General features: G+C 51.0%; 6 protein-coding genes across 6 annotated transcripts; 3 read left to right on the top strand and 3 right to left on the bottom strand.

Annotated features, from left to right (window-relative positions):
• Positions 1-437: 437 nt before the first annotated feature.
• FSST1_012294 (slipin family protein) lies at positions 438-1631 on the top strand (the record flags this gene model as incomplete). The annotated part of the gene is made up of 3 exons (XM_083235504.1): positions 438-660; positions 711-1294; positions 1347-1631. 3 exons carry the CDS (start codon positions 438-440, stop codon positions 1629-1631), a joined length of 1092 nt encoding a protein of 363 aa, XP_083081990.1.
• A 1241-nt stretch (positions 1632-2872) lies between these two features.
• FSST1_012293 (RNA-processing protein NOP58) lies at positions 2873-4872 on the bottom strand (the record flags this gene model as incomplete). Its single annotated transcript, XM_083235503.1, has 3 exons — positions 2873-4535; positions 4669-4758; positions 4838-4872. 3 exons carry the CDS (start codon positions 4870-4872, stop codon positions 2873-2875), a joined length of 1788 nt encoding a protein of 595 aa, XP_083081989.1.
• A 621-nt stretch (positions 4873-5493) lies between these two features.
• On the top strand, positions 5494-6758 carry FSST1_012292 (H(+)-transporting V0 sector ATPase subunit d; the record flags this gene model as incomplete). The annotated part of the gene is made up of 4 exons (XM_083235502.1): positions 5494-5525; positions 5597-5685; positions 5734-6623; positions 6675-6758. 4 exons carry the CDS (start codon positions 5494-5496, stop codon positions 6756-6758), a joined length of 1095 nt encoding a protein of 364 aa, XP_083081988.1.
• Positions 6759-6964: 206 nt separating this feature from the next.
• On the bottom strand, positions 6965-7930 carry FSST1_012291 (mitochondrial 37S ribosomal protein uS15m; the record flags this gene model as incomplete). The annotated part of the gene is made up of 2 exons (XM_083235501.1): positions 6965-7833; positions 7885-7930. 2 exons carry the CDS (start codon positions 7928-7930, stop codon positions 6965-6967), a joined length of 915 nt encoding a protein of 304 aa, XP_083081987.1.
• Positions 7931-8272: 342 nt separating this feature from the next.
• FSST1_012290 (40S ribosomal protein uS2) lies at positions 8273-9382 on the top strand (the record flags this gene model as incomplete). Its single annotated transcript, XM_083235500.1, has 3 exons — positions 8273-8442; positions 8618-9066; positions 9117-9382. The coding sequence occupies 3 exons, from the start codon at positions 8273-8275 to the stop codon at positions 9380-9382; spliced, it is 885 nt and encodes a 294-aa protein (XP_083081986.1).
• A 1372-nt stretch (positions 9383-10754) lies between these two features.
• On the bottom strand, positions 10755-16466 carry FSST1_012289 (mitotic regulator LTE1; the record flags this gene model as incomplete). Its single annotated transcript, XM_083235499.1, has 2 exons — positions 10755-15723; positions 15979-16466. 2 exons carry the CDS (start codon positions 16464-16466, stop codon positions 10755-10757), a joined length of 5457 nt encoding a protein of 1818 aa, XP_083081985.1.
• Between the last annotated feature and the right edge of the window lie 1709 nt (positions 16467-18175).

The following is an 18175-nucleotide window of genomic DNA, read 5'->3' as shown; positions in this document are numbered from 1 at the left end:
ACCAATTAATGATTGTAGCCAAGGGCATGGACCCCACAATTTGTGGGAGCAGATCACTCCTTCCCCAACTTACCCGTGTCACCTGCTGCTGCTGGTTGCTGGTTGCTGGTTGCTGGAGCGGTGCTGAAGGAAGGAAACTTAGGTTGTGTTGGGTCGGATGTTACTTGCCAACATGGTAAGACGTCACCTTAGGCCCTTGGCGTTTGTAAGAACCAATTCAATTCTAATTCAACGAAGGAGGGTGGCAGTGGTCACAAACAGATTAAATATCTCCCTTCCCCCCGCCCCAAATCTCGAAACACGTTGTCTCTGATCATACCAAATCATCAAAAACATCTGATCTTTCAAGTATCACCCAACCTTCTTGATCAGTAGCAAACAATCACTACCAACTATCAAACATTTTTCTCGACTAAACACAACAAAAATCATTCACAATGTCGTCCACTGAGGGCATGATCAATGGCGGAAGCTCATCCGCAAAGGCTCCCGCTCCCGCCTACGCTCCCGAGCATACACATGCACCTACCGACGGCAATGGAGGTTTCATCTCCCAGAACAAGATGTCCGTCGAGCCTCCCAAGAAGGAAGATCTCCAGCGCAAGTATGCGACTGTTGTTGAACACGAGGCCGGTACTAACGACTGGTACGGAGGCATGAGTAAGTACAACAGACTATTCCCATAGAGCCAGAAACTTACACAAATGCAGTGAGCGTTCTCGGAGGTATCGTCGGAACCATGGGCGCTATTCCCTGCTGCATCATTTGTCCCAACCCTTACAAGGAAGTCCACCAGGGCAACGTTGGTCTAGTCACCAAGTTCGGAAAGTTCTACAAGGCTGTTGACCCCGGTCTGGTCAAGATCAACCCTCTCAGCGAGAAACTTCTCCAGATCGATGTCAAGATTCAGACCACCGAAGTCCCAGAACAGATTTGCATGACCAAGGACAATGTTACCCTTCGCTTGACCTCCGTCATCTACTACCACATTGTCTCTCCTCACAAGGCCGCTTTCGGTATTAACAACGTCAAGCAAGCTCTCATGGAGCGTACTCAGACCACTCTCCGCCACGTCGTCGGTGCTCGCGTTCTTCAGGATGTTATCGAACGTCGTGAGGAGATTGCTCAGTCAATTGGAGAAATCATCGAGGATGTCGCTGCCGGATGGGGTGTTCAGGTTGAGAGCATGCTCATCAAGGATATTGTCTTCAGCCAGGAGTTGCAAGAGTCTCTCTCCATGGCTGCCCAGAGCAAGCGTATCGGTGAAAGCAAGATCATCGCCGCCAAGGCTGAGGTAACCACCCACGTCAAATTGAGCCTATTTCACATTGCTAACAAATATTCAGGTTGAATCTGCCAAGCTCATGCGACAGGCTGCCGACATCTTAAGCTCGGCTCCTGCCATGCAGATCCGATACCTCGAGGCCATGCAGGCGATGGCTAAGTCTGCCAACAGCAAGGTTATCTTCCTGCCTGGCGCCAACCAGACCATGGGCAACGCCCTCAATGCCGCCATGGCCAACGAAACTGGCGAGTCCAGTGGCAATGCCTTTGGCGGGCAGCAAGACTTTGGAGGTCAGGACCCAGGTTTCCAACAGGCCATGAACGCCCGCGTCGTGGAGAACATCTAGATGCTCTCCCCTCGTGCCTTTCAATCTTGATGTGAAGGTCGGCTAACGCTTGAGGGTTTCCCGTTTCGGGATTTAGCCTGGTCTACTTGATTTCGAAAGCAACTTCGACTGCTCTCTTCTGATCTTCATCAGTGCTATGCCCCGGCTTCGACCTTCCAACTCAGCTAGTTAGCCTGACACGTTTTTGCTTTTTTACCAACCCTACTCTCTGATACCCATCTCGATAACTCGCTACCACTTATTTGGTGATTTTAACCCCAGTGTATGTATTTTATTCTTTTCTTCTTCTTCTTTGGACAAAGTGGCGTGGAACGAGGTGGTGTAGCTTTGTGCTTGTTATTCAAGGATACCCTTTGTTTGCTCAGATGAGCGCTTAATGAGGACTGGAACTCTGGATGATGATGGATGGCTACAATACCCAATCGCTATGAATAAATCTTTTTTATCCGACTTCTTGACGTGCTGTGAAAGTGCTGTGTGGTGTAATGTGTTGGACGAACAGTAGCTAGTTGGCAGTAGGAAAGCTGCTTCCAAACCTTAGGCTACAAAAATAAACAGCGAAGTTGGATCTGAATGGCATAAGCTATCATAAGAATTTCGTCTCCTATGCTCCTAGCAGCAAAATTTTCTGGTACTAAGGAGTATTGTTTGGAATTGAAACCATCTCAAGACAGAATGTCAAAGCAGGGAAGAAGTCAGTATTGGACCTTGAGAATTGTCAAAAACCACTAAGTGCCAGTTTATGATATCTAGACCAGACTCTTAGGCTATTTATTTCTGTATCCTAAAAATGCCACCTAGCTCGTAGTTTATTTATTTATTTATCCTAAGTAGGGTCTCACTTCAGCAGTCACAATTTTGACGGAGCAAGGCAATCAGGATTAACTTTTAAACTTAACAAATTCTTTATCTTCTAGATCCCCTCTGTTCAGCCTCCCAAAAGATACATATAGGTAGTTCAGTACCCTAATCCAGCTCCTATAATCAGTGCGCACACCACCCAGAACAGAGGGTCAAGTAGAGAATACGAAAAATGAGTAAAACCAAATCACGCCAATATGCCCTCCGCCCAAACGCCAGCCAGCCAGGAAACAAGGTGCGGGCAGTAGCTGCCATGCCAGGAGTCTCTCAGGTATCACGAGTAAAGCAGGTAGGTTGAGAATTACTAATCTCGTAGCCCTACGATTGTGTCCAATTCAGCATCATCACGACTTGCGCCGTGATAAGGTACTCGGAACCATTTAGGCATCAGAGTGACGCTTCTTCTTCTTCTGCTTCTTCTCCTTCTTGGGCGTGGCCTCATCATCTGAGTCGTGCTTGCGCTTCTTCTTGCCTTCGGCCTCTTCAGGTTGAGACTTGGTAGGTGTAGCGGTAGCCTTCTCTGCGGACTCGGCAGCCTTGCGCAGCTTCTTGAGCTCCTTCTTGCTGACAACCTTGGGTGTACCATCGGCGTTCAGCTCGACATCGCCTCGCTCGTACTTGCGCTTGAACTTCTTGACAGAGATACCGGCCTCCTCGGCGAGGCGCTCGTAGTCGGCCTCGGAAAGCTTCTTGGGCTTGGCAGGAGTAGCAGCGTCGTCGCTATCGTCATCGCTGGCATCCTTCATCTCCTCGTCAACCTCCTCGATGAGCTTCTTGGCCTTCTTGATCTTTTTGGCAGGGGTGGCTGCGGCCTCGTCGTCGTCGGCAACACCATCAGCGTCACCGTTGTATCGGCGGGTCTCCTTGACAGTAAACTGTCCGGCACCAACGATCTCACCAGAGGGGGTAACATTGGCACCCTTGGGCAGGAGAGGCTTGCCCTCGAGCTTGCGAAGGTGGTTCTCGAGCTTAATACGGTTGCTGAGACCAAGGATGGCGCGCTCCTCCTCATCGGCATCATCCTCGATGTCACCAAGAGCATCAACACGGAGACCGAGAGCAGCCTTAGCAGACAGCATACGGGCGATCTTTCCCTTGTTTCGGCCGGTAGCCTGACCGATGAGCGAAGAGTGGTAGATAAGACCGTACTTGGGTGTGTCATGCTTGGTCTTGAGAGCACGGAAAAGAGCCTTCTCGGCACCGAGGATCTGGACAGTGGAACCAGGAGCCTTGGCCAAGCTGATGAGAGATCCAGCGTGGGCAATGAGGCGGGCACCAACGAGGTAGCCGACAAGGGCAGTCAGGTTGGGGGCGATGGCGCGCATGCGGCTCTCGAGGTAAGAAGAGAGCTGAGTTCGGTAGTTGGAGTAGACGATGACCTGGTCAGCCAGGAGCTTAATGTTCTCAAGATCCTCATCGGTAATCTCGGTACCCATGCTGATCTCGGCGGCAGCCTTCATGGAGACCTCAATCTCTTCGGGAAGGATCTCAGACAGGTCGCAGTCGGCAATGTTGGTACGCATGCCAACAGCGAGAATGACGCGGGCATAGGCCAAGTTGTCGTTGAGAATCTTGGCCATCTCAGGGAAGTGCCATCCGTACCACTCCTTGGTTCGCATAGCGTAAACGTTGAGCTCCTTGTCGAGATCGTCAAGAAGCTTGATAGCCTGGATGATCATGGAGTCGACCTTGTCGGCGGAGAACTTGAGCTTGTGACGCGACATAGAGTGAGAAAGACCCAGGGCCATGCGGTCAAAGTTTTCCTCAAGCAGACCGGGGATGAGGTTGGCCATCTGGCCTCGAATGCCTCGGAAAAGATCCATAGTGTTGGAACCAGAGACAGGGGAGATGTTAAGACCGGGCAAGTTGGAAATGGCTGTGCCCAGCTTCATGTCGGCAACAGCGAGCGAAGCCTTCTTCTCGGACTTAAGGTCGTCGAGGAGTTGGTTGAGAAGCTCAGGGACCTTGCCCTCCTTGAGCGAGGCAGCCTCTTCGAGAGCGGTGGCGGCACTGTCGAACTTGACAAACTTCTTGAGCTTGAGCCTGTAAGGTAAAGATGTCAGTAGATGTGACTTTGGCGTCGTGCCATGTTTGCGACCGTCCAATGTTTCTGAAAAAGACATTTTCGGATGCTCAATGGCTAAGTTTTCGCGAATGAAAAATGTTCAAAACTTACATCTCGACGACCTTCTCGGGTCGGCCAAGCTCAGCGGCGAGTTCCTCGTTCTTGAGCATCTTCTTGTCGGTAGCCTTGAACAGGCCATAGCTGCCAATTGTTAGCCAATGCCTTATTTGACTTGCACCTTCCTCTAGATCGAGGTCGAGGCTATCGGATCGCGACTTACCCTGCCGGCGTCTCGGCAAGCACAAAGAGCGACATTGTGAATTGTTTAGTTCCTTCCTTCCTGATAGTCTCTCTTTAATCGGTTGGCGTCGTGGCTTCCTCGCGAGGCACAGTCGGTTCGTTGAGCGCGGCTGCGGAAGGAAAGATCGAAGATAAATAAATTGGCGATGGAAAAATTTCAGAGGAAGCTTAGGAAGGACCCACTCAACTTTTTTCGGTCCAAGTTAGACTGGCACAGAAAGTGTGATGCATGCTCATCGGCTTCCGGCAGAAGGAAAGTCCGGTCCTCGTCCATCCATCCTAGCCACACATACTCCAACGCATAAAAACCGGCACAGACTTTGGTTGACGGAAACACTAGATCACAATTAGTGTATAAAAAAACTAAAGCTACACTAATAAATTAGTCTAGCTCTCCTGAGTCCCCATTCTTTTGTGACCAGCCTGCTACAACAGAACAGACTCCTAGCCACTCACGTGTGGGCCTCGATACTCGCGACGTCTAGCTTGCGTTGCGGCTTGGGAATGTTAGGCGGCCAACTTTGTTTGAGGATAGACCTAATTCATCTCCTCAACCACCAAAACTTCCGCTTATTTATCAAGACCTCGAATACGATACAATAGTGCCGAACGAAACGCGACGATCCATACTACAAGATGGAAGGCCTTTACTACAACGTCAACAACGGGTGCGTCTTAGCCTGGATTGGAGATGGGAGCTTCATGCGAGTTAGTTATGGAGACTAACCCCAGTGAACAGTTACGTCGAGGGCATTGTCCGAGGCTACCGCAACAGCCTTCTCACAGGCGCAGCCTACAACAACTTGACCCAATGCGAAACCATTGATGGTACGCGACCTGACTTCATCGTCGACCTCTCATGCTAACGACGTCTAGATCTCAAGCTTCAGCTTGGTCCTTCCTACGGCGACTTCCTTGCTTCTCTACCTCCTAACCCCTCGACCTCGGCTCTTGCGGCTAAGACGACCGACAAGCTCATCTCAGAATTCCGATATGTTCGTGCCCAGGCTGTTGGCTCCCTCGCTACATTTATGGACTACGTCACATACGGCTACATGATCGACAATGTTGCTCTTCTCATCACAGGCACCCTTCACGAGCGCGATACCCGCGAGCTGCTTGATCGATGCCACCCCCTGGGCTGGTTTGAAACCATGCCTGTACTTTGCGTTGCCACAAACATCGAGGAGCTCTACAACAGTGTACTTATCGAGACCCCTCTTGCCCAATACTTCAAGGGTAGTCTGAGCCATCAGGACCTCGACGAGTTGAATATTGAGATTGTCCGAAACACACTTTACAAGAACTATCTTGAGGACTTTTACAACTTTGTTAACACCCATCCTGAGATGGCTGGCACCCCCACTGCTGAGGTTATGTCTGAGATCCTTGAGTTTGAGGCTGACCGCCGCGCCATCAACATCACACTTAACTCTTTCGGCACGGATCTGTCCAAGCAGGACCGCAACAAGCTCTATCCCAGCTTTGGCAAGCTTTACCCCGAGGGAACTCTCATGCTTTCTCGTGCTGACGACCCTGATGGTGTTCGTCTGGCCGTCGACGGTGTTCATGACTACAAGTCTTTCTTCGATGCCATCAATGTTGGCGGCGGCCCATCGGGACCTGGAAACATGGGCGGTGGCGCTGGTGAGACCAAAACCTTGGAAGATATGTTTTACCAGAAGGAGATGGAGATTTCCAAGAACGCATTCACTAGACAATTCACGCACGGTATTGTCTACGCGTGGGTAAAGTTGCGAGAGCAGGTTAGTCACTCCTTTTGCCCCAGTGTTTTGCATCAACTAACCTATAGATAGGAAATCCGCAACATCACTTGGATTGCCGAATGCATAGCTCAGAACCAGAAGGAGCGCATCGGCAACTACATCAGCGTCTTTTGATTTGAGTTCGTCCGGCTTTCCTTTTCAGCAGAGTTTTGTGTTAGTATAGCAAATGCGAGATCGTAATGGCAAGGAATTGTTTCCACACTGGCGCAAAGGGAAAGATGTGTTGGTGCAAAAGGCGGCATCATCGCTCATCTTTCAGGTGGCTTGTATTGTACATAAAGAGAAACAAGTTATTCTACAAAAACAGCTCCCGCCTCCTCTTACAACGAGATCTGATCCTTCCAGGTTGCAGGTGTAAGGCCTAGCGTCTCAACCATGTGAGCCCATCGCTGACTCCCTCTCTCCTTACGATCCATGTATTTCATGAGCTTCTGTCGGCGATGCAACAGCAATCTTAGGTTACGCTTGTTGTGTTTGTCCTTATAACCTCGGTTGATTTGTAGGGCATTTGAGAGGTTATGGATTTTGGCTGTCAAGATGGCAATCTGGACCTCAGAGCTGCCAGTATCAGGACCAAGTCGTCCAGGCATTTCCTCTCCGAGCATAGTTTTGGGGGGCTTGTTGGGCATAAAGATGGAGTCGGTGCGGTGACGACCAAACTCGTTGATGATGCGCTGCACGTTGGCGTGGAAGCGGTCCTTTGAACTACCGTTCTCAAGCGACGTAATTCGGCTTAAAGCTTCGATAACCTTCTCGTGGTTCTCGTTGTGCCGCTTCATCGCATCCTCCTTGGTCTCAGGTTCTATCTGCGACTCAACAGCACCAATCATGGGCTCGGTGAGTTGGTAGGCATGCTTGGTGGCTGCCTCGACCTCGGTATCCGAAAGGAAATAGTTGCGGATTCCATTATCCGTCACAGATTGGCCCTCAGTATCTCGCACGCCAGCTGTTGCAAGAGATTCGATGAAGGGGGTCTTCTTTCCTAGGACGGCATCACCCCATGACTCGTCTCTCTCACGAGATAGCTCTTCACGCCGTTGAACATTGGCGGCCTTTCGTTGCTGTGCTTGAGCCCATCGATACGGGTCTTGCTTTGCCTTGCGCTTCTTCTCGCGCTGGGAAAGGTTGGCCGTCTGGACGATGGGTAGGAAGTTGGGAGTTACGGACTTCGATGCGGGTCGGAGGCAGACTGAACAATTGATTAGCATTGAGGAAGTGCACAATTACAGCAAAAACATACGGTTCAATGAGCCTAGGCTCGGCAGCGCCGGTATTCTGGGGGGCATGATTAAAGCATCAATATGTTTCTGCTTCTACACCAGAGAACGGATTGTCGTCCAATGCCCGCCCCAAATTTTCCATGACCCGGCCGCCGATACCGTGACGGGCCACAAGATGACCCCAAATTGGTCTAGCTCATCCGTCACGTGCTGATAGTCTTATCCCCGCACTAACCCTGAAGCGGACAAGCGTATCGAATCAGGGCTTCCCACCACACACATTTTGGCAAAATTCCGTCGCGAACTTTCGGTTTTGTGACTCTTTGTACGCAACACCACAATCCTCTTCGCCGTCACTCTCCCAAGCCATCCCTTCGTCAATCCAGACAAGAGAACATATCCGTCAAGATGGCTCCCTCCAACCTGCCCTCCGTCATGAACGCCACCAGCCAGGACATCGAGACCCTGCTGGCCGCTCAGTGCCACCTCGGCTCCAAGAACCTCCAGGTTCACATGGAGAACTACCTCTGGAAGACCCGTCAGGATGGTGTCAACGTCATCAACGTCGGCAAGACCTGGTATGTTTAAAACGGTTGTTTTTTGGTGAATTATGAGCTTCAATATGTGTCGAGACCGGGTCCAACAAGCGCATCTTCAAATCTGCAAATATGAAGCTATTCGGAAGAGGGGTCGAGACACTTGAGCCAGGACACCACATTTTCGTCTGCAGATTCACTAACAATGCATTTATAGGGAGAAGATTGTCCTGGCTGCCCGTGTCATCGCTGCCATTGACAACCCCGCCGACATCTGTGTCATCTCTGCCCGTCCCTACGGTCAGCGTGCCGTCCTCAAGTTCGCCGCCCACACTGGTGCTACCGCCATTGCTGGTCGCTTCACCCCCGGTTCTTTCACCAACTACATCACCCGATCTTTCAAGGAGCCCCGTCTGATCATCGTCACCGACCCCCGAACCGACGCCCAGGCTATCAAGGAGGCTTCTTACGTCAACATCCCCGTCATTGCCCTCGCCGACACTGACTCTCCCACCGAGTACGTCGATATTGCCATCCCCACCAACAACAAGGGTCGCCACGCTATCGGTGCCGTCTGGTGGATGCTCGCCCGTGAGGTCCTCCGCCTCCGTGGTACCATCTACAACCGCGAGACCCCCTGGGACGTCATGGTCGATCTTTACTTCTGTAAGTTTTGTATCCAAGCTAACATAAAAACGCCCACTGACTATCTACAGACCGTGACCCCGAGGCTGAGGCCGAGGACAAGGTCGAGGAGGAGAAGCTCCCCGGTGCTGACGAGGAGGGCCCTGCCGCCATCGAGTCCGGTTTCCAGGCCTCTGCTGGTGCCGACTGGGAGGCTCCCGCCTCTGGCTTCGCCGGTGCCTCTGGCACTGCTGCCGCTCCTGGCTGGGACGGCGCTGCCGGTGAGGAGTGGGGTGCTGCCCCCGCCAACACCGAGTGGGCTGCTTCCGCCGAGGCCCCCAAGGAGTCTCAGTGGTAGGGTACTGAGGCCCAGGAGGGTTCTGGCGCTCAAGCTTCCCTGGAGATTGAATGGTAAAGAAATCAAAAAAGAGGATACCAAAAAAATTCAAACAAGTGAATTTGACACAAGGTCCTGGAATGGGAGAGCAGAAAAAGCATTGAAGGATGTGTGGATGTTGTGGTTCAATCAAACTATTCGACAAACATGTCCTGTTTCTTCTACTATCCCCCTCACCATCTTACGACAAAACACAATAACTTGCTGACCTTTTCTTACTACGAACTTTGCATGGGGATGAAAGGTTTTTGTTTTCAAAACTTGGCGGTGCTAATGAGGGAAAGATACTCGCCTCCTTTTCTCACTGGAAAGGATGGAGAGGGAAAGCCCTGCGCTGCTGAGGGGATGGACTTGATCGTTATCCCGCCTTTGTTTCTGTGGAAATTTGTATTGATGCGAGCAGAAGTCAAAATATGAGTCGTCTAAGCTGGGTTTACCCAATCAAGTGTGCCGTAAATAATTGTTGACCGTGATGTATCATGTCTGCGTGTCGAAGGTTGTGTAGTCAAGTCGTCGTAACATTGTGAGGGTCTGTCTGGCATGCACGCGTATCTTAAGTCAAACCTGTATAAGTATCATAGACATTATGGCAGCAGTACTCGTCCCGTTAGACTTGACTTCAATCGTGTTCATACTTACATGCAACTCAGTCATGCTACATCATTCAACATGATTGAGCATCGCCGTCGTTACTTGGAAACCATTCGACACATAGCACCAGAACCAAAAGGCAACAGTTGTTCATCGTAGACGTGGTATCAATTGTGTAAATTCTTTACTACATCTGCTCGTTTCACTAATCCTCCAGTTTGTCAACTCCATTGCTCCCAACCATCAGTAACCACTTATATATCAAGTGAATCCAAATAGCCCATCCATCTGGTTACTCGTTTGCCATCACCCTCCTTCCATCCCGCTCTATGAATTTAAGAAACCAAGAGTAAAAAAGGAACAGACGCAAGTTTGACACCCGCGCTGTGCGGGTATGATTGAAATTAGACCTAGAAACCCCAATGAATTTCCTGTGAAAATGGAAACGAAAAGTAAAAAAAAGAAAGTTTCCCAACTCCTTGCTGCAGTCCCAGATGCTTTGATGATGATTATGTTGTATGTAGTAGTTGAAGAATGAAATGGCTTTGTTGTATAGCCAGGTGATGATTATACGATGTAGGAGATGGGGTATAATGCAGAGACATGCTGGGTATGCTCTTGTGATGATTTTGAGACATAGGAGATGAAACGCCGTCGAGTCGGTGTGTCATAAATCGTAATTATCGTTCCCATATGTGTGATGTGTTGTGAAAATGTGGGTGATCGACATGTTTGTGTAGGTTTATTCAAGCATCTCCGAGTGGCGTCGAATATCCTCGTCGCTCAAGGCGCTCATCCAGAGACAGCGCTCTGTGATGCCCTCGATGGGCTGGAACTTGTATCGAGTGCTGGCTTCCAACAGTCTGAGAAGTGTCTTGACAACAGAGGCGGCGATACGGCACCGCTCAAAGTTGATCAGAGGGGGTGTAGTAGGCGAGCCAGCCATCTCGGATGGACGCTGAGCGTTGTAAAGAAGGTCATGGGTGTAAATACCAACGAAAGGGATGCAGCCTTGATCTGAGCCAGTCTCCATCGCAGCGCGAAGGTTGTAAAAGTTGCGCATGGGAGTGACCAGTTGCTCAAGATCTTGCAGCGTCTTCAGATCCTGAGGAGAAACGTGTCGCCAGGTCTCAGTCAGGCGGGCAACCTCATTGCTGGACAGAGCGATGGTAAGTTGTCCAAGGGTGGCAAAGTTGCGGTATCGGCGGCAGTGGGTTGCGATGTGGATGAACTTGGTGGTGCATCGCACTCTCTCTTCAAGGCCCTGAGTCAGAACAATCTCAGAAATGGCCCATTTGACCATGATATTGAAGCGAGCGATGACAACCTCGACACCATGGGCATCGGAGTTGCGGAGGAAATCAACCCATGAGCGAGAATCGCTGTGAGCGGCGTCTTTCCAGTTCATGTCAATAAGCTCCTTCCAGTCAATTTCATTTAGGGCGTCCTTCTCGATGAGAGTAAACTGCTGTGCAAGAATCTCCGAGTCAAAGGCCAGGATGAACGGCAAATGAGCCGAGTACTTATTACTTTCGATGGACTCGGGCTTAGCAGCTTGGCGGTACCCATCGATAGTTGCTCGTTCCGGTACTTGAACATAAGGGGCAGTCGGTGTTGTCTCGGGGGTTGGAGGGAGTGGTTTCTGTCCCCAGACCTGTTCTTCATGCAATGAAGGAACATGGACGCAAGAAGTTGGGGACATCTCAAGAGCTTGTACCAAAGTCATAGGAGGCGAGGGAGGTTTGCGATTGGGAGGGGGCGCTGGAGATCCGAGAGGATGAGCAGGAAGTTTAACTCGAGGAACCACACTTTCGCCAAAGTCAGACTCTTCGTATTCAAGAGCATCGGCAGACATCTCAGACGAGAGATCGCTGTCGTCGTCGAGGAACGACTGGTCTTCTTCAACTGTTGGAGAGGTATCGCCCGGTTTGATACCCTCGATGCTCTGTGTCTTCTCCACGAAATTGAATGATGCGTACTCAGGGTCACCCTCACCACCAACATATGGAAGCGTTTTCCGTGGACGAGGTGTAGTTTCTTCGTCTGGGCCTTCCAAGATTGATATGTTGGTCCATGGGCGACCCTTAACCGAATCCCGTTCGAGAATTGGCACAGACGAGTAAGAGTTGTGGGAAGAACCAGTCAAGAACGATATAGCTTCAGTAACCGGTCGTTGAGGTGTGAGATGCTGGTCCTGCGACTCGATCATAGGTTCAGGTTCGCTATCCTCGGCATCAAACATGAACGTCCCCCTAGCCCCAACCTGCTGCTCGTGGTGGTCTCTCCTGTGCTCAGCATCCAATATATGTGAGGCAACACTGTCACTGACCGCTCGGTTCATCGGAGGAGGCCCAACAGCTGAGTTGTGGGCTCTTCTCTCGGGGAATTTACCTTCCAGCTTGGCCAGTGCGGACTCAATACCGCCGTCATCATCATCGTCTGGAATTTGTGCCAGCTTCTGTGCCTCTTTTTCGAAAGAAGGACGCATCGCTGGTTTAGATGAATGGGTACTGAATAGGGAAAGGCCTCGTCTCGGTTTGTCGGCAAGTTGTCCAACAGAAAAGGCTTCGCTCTTAGGCTGTGTGTAATCGATGGAAACAACTTCGCCATTACCGTAAGAACCGCGGGTGTAGGAGCCTCGGCCGAAAGAACCATGGCCAAACGAATTCATGCGGGGACTTTGAATGAAAGAGCTGCGAATTGACTCAGAGTATGTTGTCAGTGACCCAACGGAATGCGACCTTCTCAATGTGTTGACAGGATCCAACTCTCCAACGTTCGTAGCGGCTCGAAGATCTCCTCCTGGACGTCGTCGAAGGATTCGTAGGGGCTTCGGCATGGGCTCCTCAGGCTCATGTTCCGCAACGGACGGGGCGGAGATTGTAGTGGCGTCGAAGCTCTGGACGGTAGACCGACGAACGAGGGCATTGGTAGCTGAACTACGGCGACGCAGTAGAGAATTTAGAGATCGGTGTGTTCTGCCCGACTTCAGACGTCGATGGTTCTGTAACGATACTGGGGGGTGGTTGCGTGAGCTTCGGGCTGCATTCGAGTACGAAACACGATTACCATCTTCGGAGATGGGAGCGCTGGTAACGGGAGCGAGGGTGGCAAAGTCGGGAATGAATGGCGGCAGAGGCTCCTCATCCAATGAAGGACGCACAAGATGCTGGTTGAGCAGGTATGAAGAACGTCTGGGTGTACCTGTGCTGTGGCCGGCCGGGGGGGTAGATGGAGGTGTTGGGTCAGCACCGGTCAGCTTAAAAGCATCGGCAAACGCTTCAACAGAAGCATTGCTGGTTGGAGCTCGGTGTAATAGGGATGGATCGAAGGGGGTCGTATCATCCACGATCACGATAGATTTGCTGCCTGTAGTAATTGCCATGTCACTAGTAGGTCGGTGCCTGTGATCATGGGGCAGGTGCTCAAAGGCGGTTGGATCCATATAAACAGCCGCCGAGCATTGGAAATCACGGGTAGGCGTTAGAGATGGGTTAGGAGACATCGGCGGTGGCAGTCCACGACGGTCAGCCTCAGCGGCGGCCTCGTCCCGTACCGCCTTCTTGAAATCTTCGACCACCTCCGCACCAAGCAAGTCGATTCTGACAGGCGGTCGAGGGAGGCTAGGCCTTTGTCGGCTCTGGGGCACAACAGCTGTTCCGGGAATTCGATTCGTCGTGGCACCTCGGGGACCAATATTGTTGAGACTAACAAGACTTCCTTGAGTCGATGACGTTCCCTGTCCTCTAGTACTGAGGGCTCTTCGCACACTGCCCAGAAGCTTCTTCATACCATGGCCAGACATAGCACTTCCAGGCGTTCTCTGCTTGATGAGGCTCTGGCTGTCGTGACTCATGCTGGTGATTGGCAACAAGCCGTTCGTGAACTCTTCTGGGTCGATATCGACAAACGCCTGGCCTGGAGGTAGCAGGTTTCCACGAACAAGGCTACCCGCATAAGGGGCAGTCATCATGAACTCCTGGTCCTTAAATGACAACTTGTCCGTACTATGCTCCCGCAGAGAATCAGTCAAGCTGTTGTTGCGTTTGTGAGCGCCCTGGGGTCGGACTCGCTTGCCAACGAGTGCGCGAGGGGTTGTTGCTACAGGTCCTGAGTGAGGATTTGAAGTGGCTGTAACGGGATGAGCAGCTAGGGGGTTTGTCTGGTGATTTCGGGCTGTTGGCTGGGTGGTAGATTTGACCTTGGTGGGAAACGAACAAGAAACAATATCCATGCTGGCCATGCTGATCATGCTAACTGGTGAGGTTTGTTGTCCCTCCATAGAATCTCTTGTGATCTGCCCATCCGGTGTGCTCGGCCGAGGCTCCACTACGACGGAATCTCTAGCACGACCGGCTCGAGAAATATCTGCGATGAAACTAGTTCGCTCGGCGAGACTCTTCCGGAGTGGTAATAGACTCTCAATTCGGGGTGTTTCGACTCCATCTTGCTCCCAAAATGACGGGTCCAGACTGGCATCTCGGTGGCCTGCAATGCCACCAGGCGTAACAGGCACGCTGGAATCGAGAGTGTCATCAAAATCAGGGCTATCCCAATAAAGTGCGCAAACCCTTCGCCAACACTTCTTGAGCTCTCCAAGAATCTTAAGCTGGACTTTTTGGGCTCGTTTGCATTGTGAGAGTTCGTCCACAAAGTCGTTAAGGAGCTCGCAGAAAACAAGTCGGAGATTATAATCCACAACGAAATCATCCATGAAGTAGTTGAGAATCCAGTGTCGAAGAGCAACGAACGTGCGCACGCGAACAACCATTCCTGTTTCATCGTCGCGAGCTAGAGCCCACCGCAATCTCGCTATGAGCATACGACACAGATCCACGGGCTCGAGAAAAGCTCGGAAGGTCAGGAAAAAGTCCGAGATGAGTTCGTAGTCGAGGAAACTTGGTGAGGTGATTTCGGCAACGAGGCGTGGGGGCGTGGCAGCTACGACAGCACCAGTCGCTGCAGAATATTTTACTAATGTTCGATCATCGCAGGCTGGTTTGAATGTGAGGTCGTCGAACATGGCAGGTTCAACTTTTGAGTTTGATCGCCAACTAGGGCGGACGGGTTTGGAGAACTGTGCACTTGAGGGAGTCTGAGTCAAGGCGGACATTGTTCGTGAAAGTCGTAGCATAGGTATAGTCATGGAATTCGGTCGTCTTGGAGATGCAATATCAGGATGAGAGCTGTTGAGCACACCCTGAGGTCGGCTCAGCAGCGAAGCGCTGCTGGAGCGGAACTCCTCGGTGGGAGCGTACGAAGATCCTCGAATCATTGGCGTGCCTCTTCCAGTAAAACGTGGGACACCGATACGCCAGGAAGGAATAGAAATGTCGAGAAGAGGGTCGTTGGAATCCAAATCTTCCATAGTCCGGGGCCGATGTTCCTCCAACGGTTTAGATATAACGATTTTGAAGGCACCCGGCTCCGACTCCTTCGTTACGGTTACTTCGTGGACCGTGCTGTCGGAAAGGGCGCGTCTGTGCCTTATAGGACGGAGCGGATAAGACTCGTGCTCGAAATAGGTTCGGTTGCTGGTGTCATAAGGCGATGGTTCGGTCGGGGTCCACTGACTGACGTGAAGCTCGCTGGTCTCGTCTTGAACCTGCTTATTTTGATAAATTGCATCCAAGCCTGCAGTACTAGGTGGTGTGATGGGAAAGACAAATTGAGGCTGAGGACATCGCTGGTACGCAGGGCGAACGGTCGGCCTAAAGAATGAGAGTCAGTGGTTTGTGGCACACAATTAACAATACGAGCAAGTGTCGTGTCTTGTGCCAGCCACGTTGCGATATCCCCAAGGCGACGTAAGATGAGATCGCAGTATGGAAGCCACTAAGACATCTCCCTACAAGGCGCGAGCAAAGACTGCAGAGTGAAGGGAGAGTAGTAGTGTGGCAGGAGGTTTCCCAAGGGAGACCCGGGTTGACAACAGGAAACATGAGATGATTCAGATCTCAACCTACCTCAGATATATGCGACCATTGTTCCCCACGTTGGCAACAGTGAATTGACGTCCCTCTCGGCCTGCCGATCCACCATCGGGGGCAATTTCCCATCGAGCCTGGTAATCAGCGCTGGAATCTGAGTCCTTGAGACTTCGAGCCGTGTGCTTGGTTTGGTGAATTCGTCGTTCTGAGAGAGGAAGCAAAGGTTTCGCAATAGCTGTAATGGTCGTAGGCATGCGCGCGGCGGTGGTAGTGGACCTCACAGAAGGCCACTTGGTGGGCGTTGAGAAGCTGGGGCTGGTGTTTTCCCTTTTCCTGAGTCCAGTGACGATTGCTGTAGGGGCTGCGACAAGGCCTGACCCTGAACGAGACCTTGACTGATGGGTTGTTTTGGTCGACGTCGGATCCTTGACAGTGGTTGCAGCTGGGGGCGCAGTGCTGAGACCAGATGCTGGGGGCAGCGGGTCTGCAGACGCAGACGCAGACGAAGCCTCCAGGGCCTCCATGGCACGTCCTCTTGCAGGCGCGTTGCCTGTTCGTCAGGAGAGTGCAGAGCTGACGGTGCTCAAAGCGATAGAGGAACTGTCAATCAAGGCATTGAGTTAGCAGCGAGTAATTTGGAAGCTGTCGCGCATGTCGTGGTTTGTGCTGTAACTGATGGACCCTGGTGCGGTGCGCGCGGGCTACAGTGGGGTAAGGCAGTCCAGAGATGGAAGAAGGGAAGGAAAGAGATTCAAGAAGAAAGACGGCGAGTCCGATACGAATATGATGGGATATGGGATGAAGGAAAAGATGAAAGTAGAAGTGTTGGCTTGGACCAAGCACCATTAGCAACGTTAGATTGCCTTGTTATGCTATGCTAGTTCCAGCCTGGTTGCAGCGTAGTCTAGGTAATTAATTAACCACCCAGACCAACCTGAGGCCTGGCGAGACGACCAGCATGGGATAACCTGGTTGATTTTCCACCACGGACAATCTTGAAGTGTGGAGCTGATGTCATGATGAGAGAAAAGCAATTAAATAAAGAGACTTACATGATAAAGACATAAAGTAGAGAGAGGTTAAATTGTTAGCAGAGTATTGTTGTTGACATTGGAGTTGGTTATGTCGGAGATATGTTCGTTCAACTGCTGAGTGATCGTCGGCAACGGGACAGACAAACACTGAGACAGGGACAGAGGGGTCATAAATAAAAGAGTCACGCTGTATGCGAAAGAAAAAAAAAAGAAGAAAAAAACAGACGTGTAGTTTTCTCAGCAGAATAACGGCACGCGATACGACAATAGGACCCTGGCCAAGCCCATTCGATCTGTCTCATACAGAAAAAGCAAAGAGAGGGAAAGGTCAAGGTCAAGAAAGAAGGACACTTTCAAAAGCAATTGGGGGAGACTATCTTTTTTTTTTTTTCGAGCCGAACCTCTCTCGAACTCTCGAGGCCAGACCAAGAAAGCCGCTTGCTCGCGGGACCGGGTTCTGGCTCTGGACTTGGGGGCTTGTTTGCGGTTGGGTTGGCACATGGGATCGTGGGAGAAGAAGAGGGTGTGTGGGTCATTTGTCAACCTAGCACTTAAGAATAGCACTTATCGATTCAGGTCGATTATGTAGCTATACTTATCTATACACCAATTGAGGATACGGTGTCGCAGTTCCTGTACCTTGGACGCTGTATCGTGTGCCCCAAGTTGACCCAGCAGAAGGGTCAATGGCGGGCTAGTTCCAGCTCTCTCCCAGCTCTCAAAGTCCTGTTCGGCAATCTGATTGGCAATGCATTTACAGCTCGGCTTGACACGAACTGTTTGCCTCCCGTACTAAGAAGAGGATGGGAGTCATGAATAGTGATCGAGTACTAGCAATCATCAATTCATCATGTTTCCATTTCCTTACAAAACTCATACATACGCACATAATGAATAAAGTGAGGTAATTCATACACAAAAGTTCAAAGCACATTACAGGGATGGCCTTGGTATTAGCACCTACAAATTGAGGTCAATTGGTGCGTTAGAGGTGAGATATGTACTGAGTACCTGCAGCTGGACCTCCGACGGTTCCCAGTTCTGCCCGTTCTCGCATACCAACATATCCCTGTACTAACCAACCATTGGACTAAAGTCAGGTACTCTCTACTTTGCTCCTCCGCCATGCTTCGATGTTGCATCCAACAGACTTTAGAAGAGAGAGAGGCACACACTTTAGGTCAAGTCCGGGACGGGAC

The sequence above is a fragment of the Fusarium sambucinum genome, chromosome III (genome assembly GCF_050947815.1).
Source record: "Fusarium sambucinum isolate potato_lamoka chromosome III, whole genome shotgun sequence".
Classification (NCBI taxonomy): domain Eukaryota; kingdom Fungi; phylum Ascomycota; class Sordariomycetes; order Hypocreales; family Nectriaceae; genus Fusarium; species Fusarium sambucinum.
Note: the sequence above shows the minus strand (reverse complement) of the source record. Positions and strands in the feature narration are given on the sequence as shown.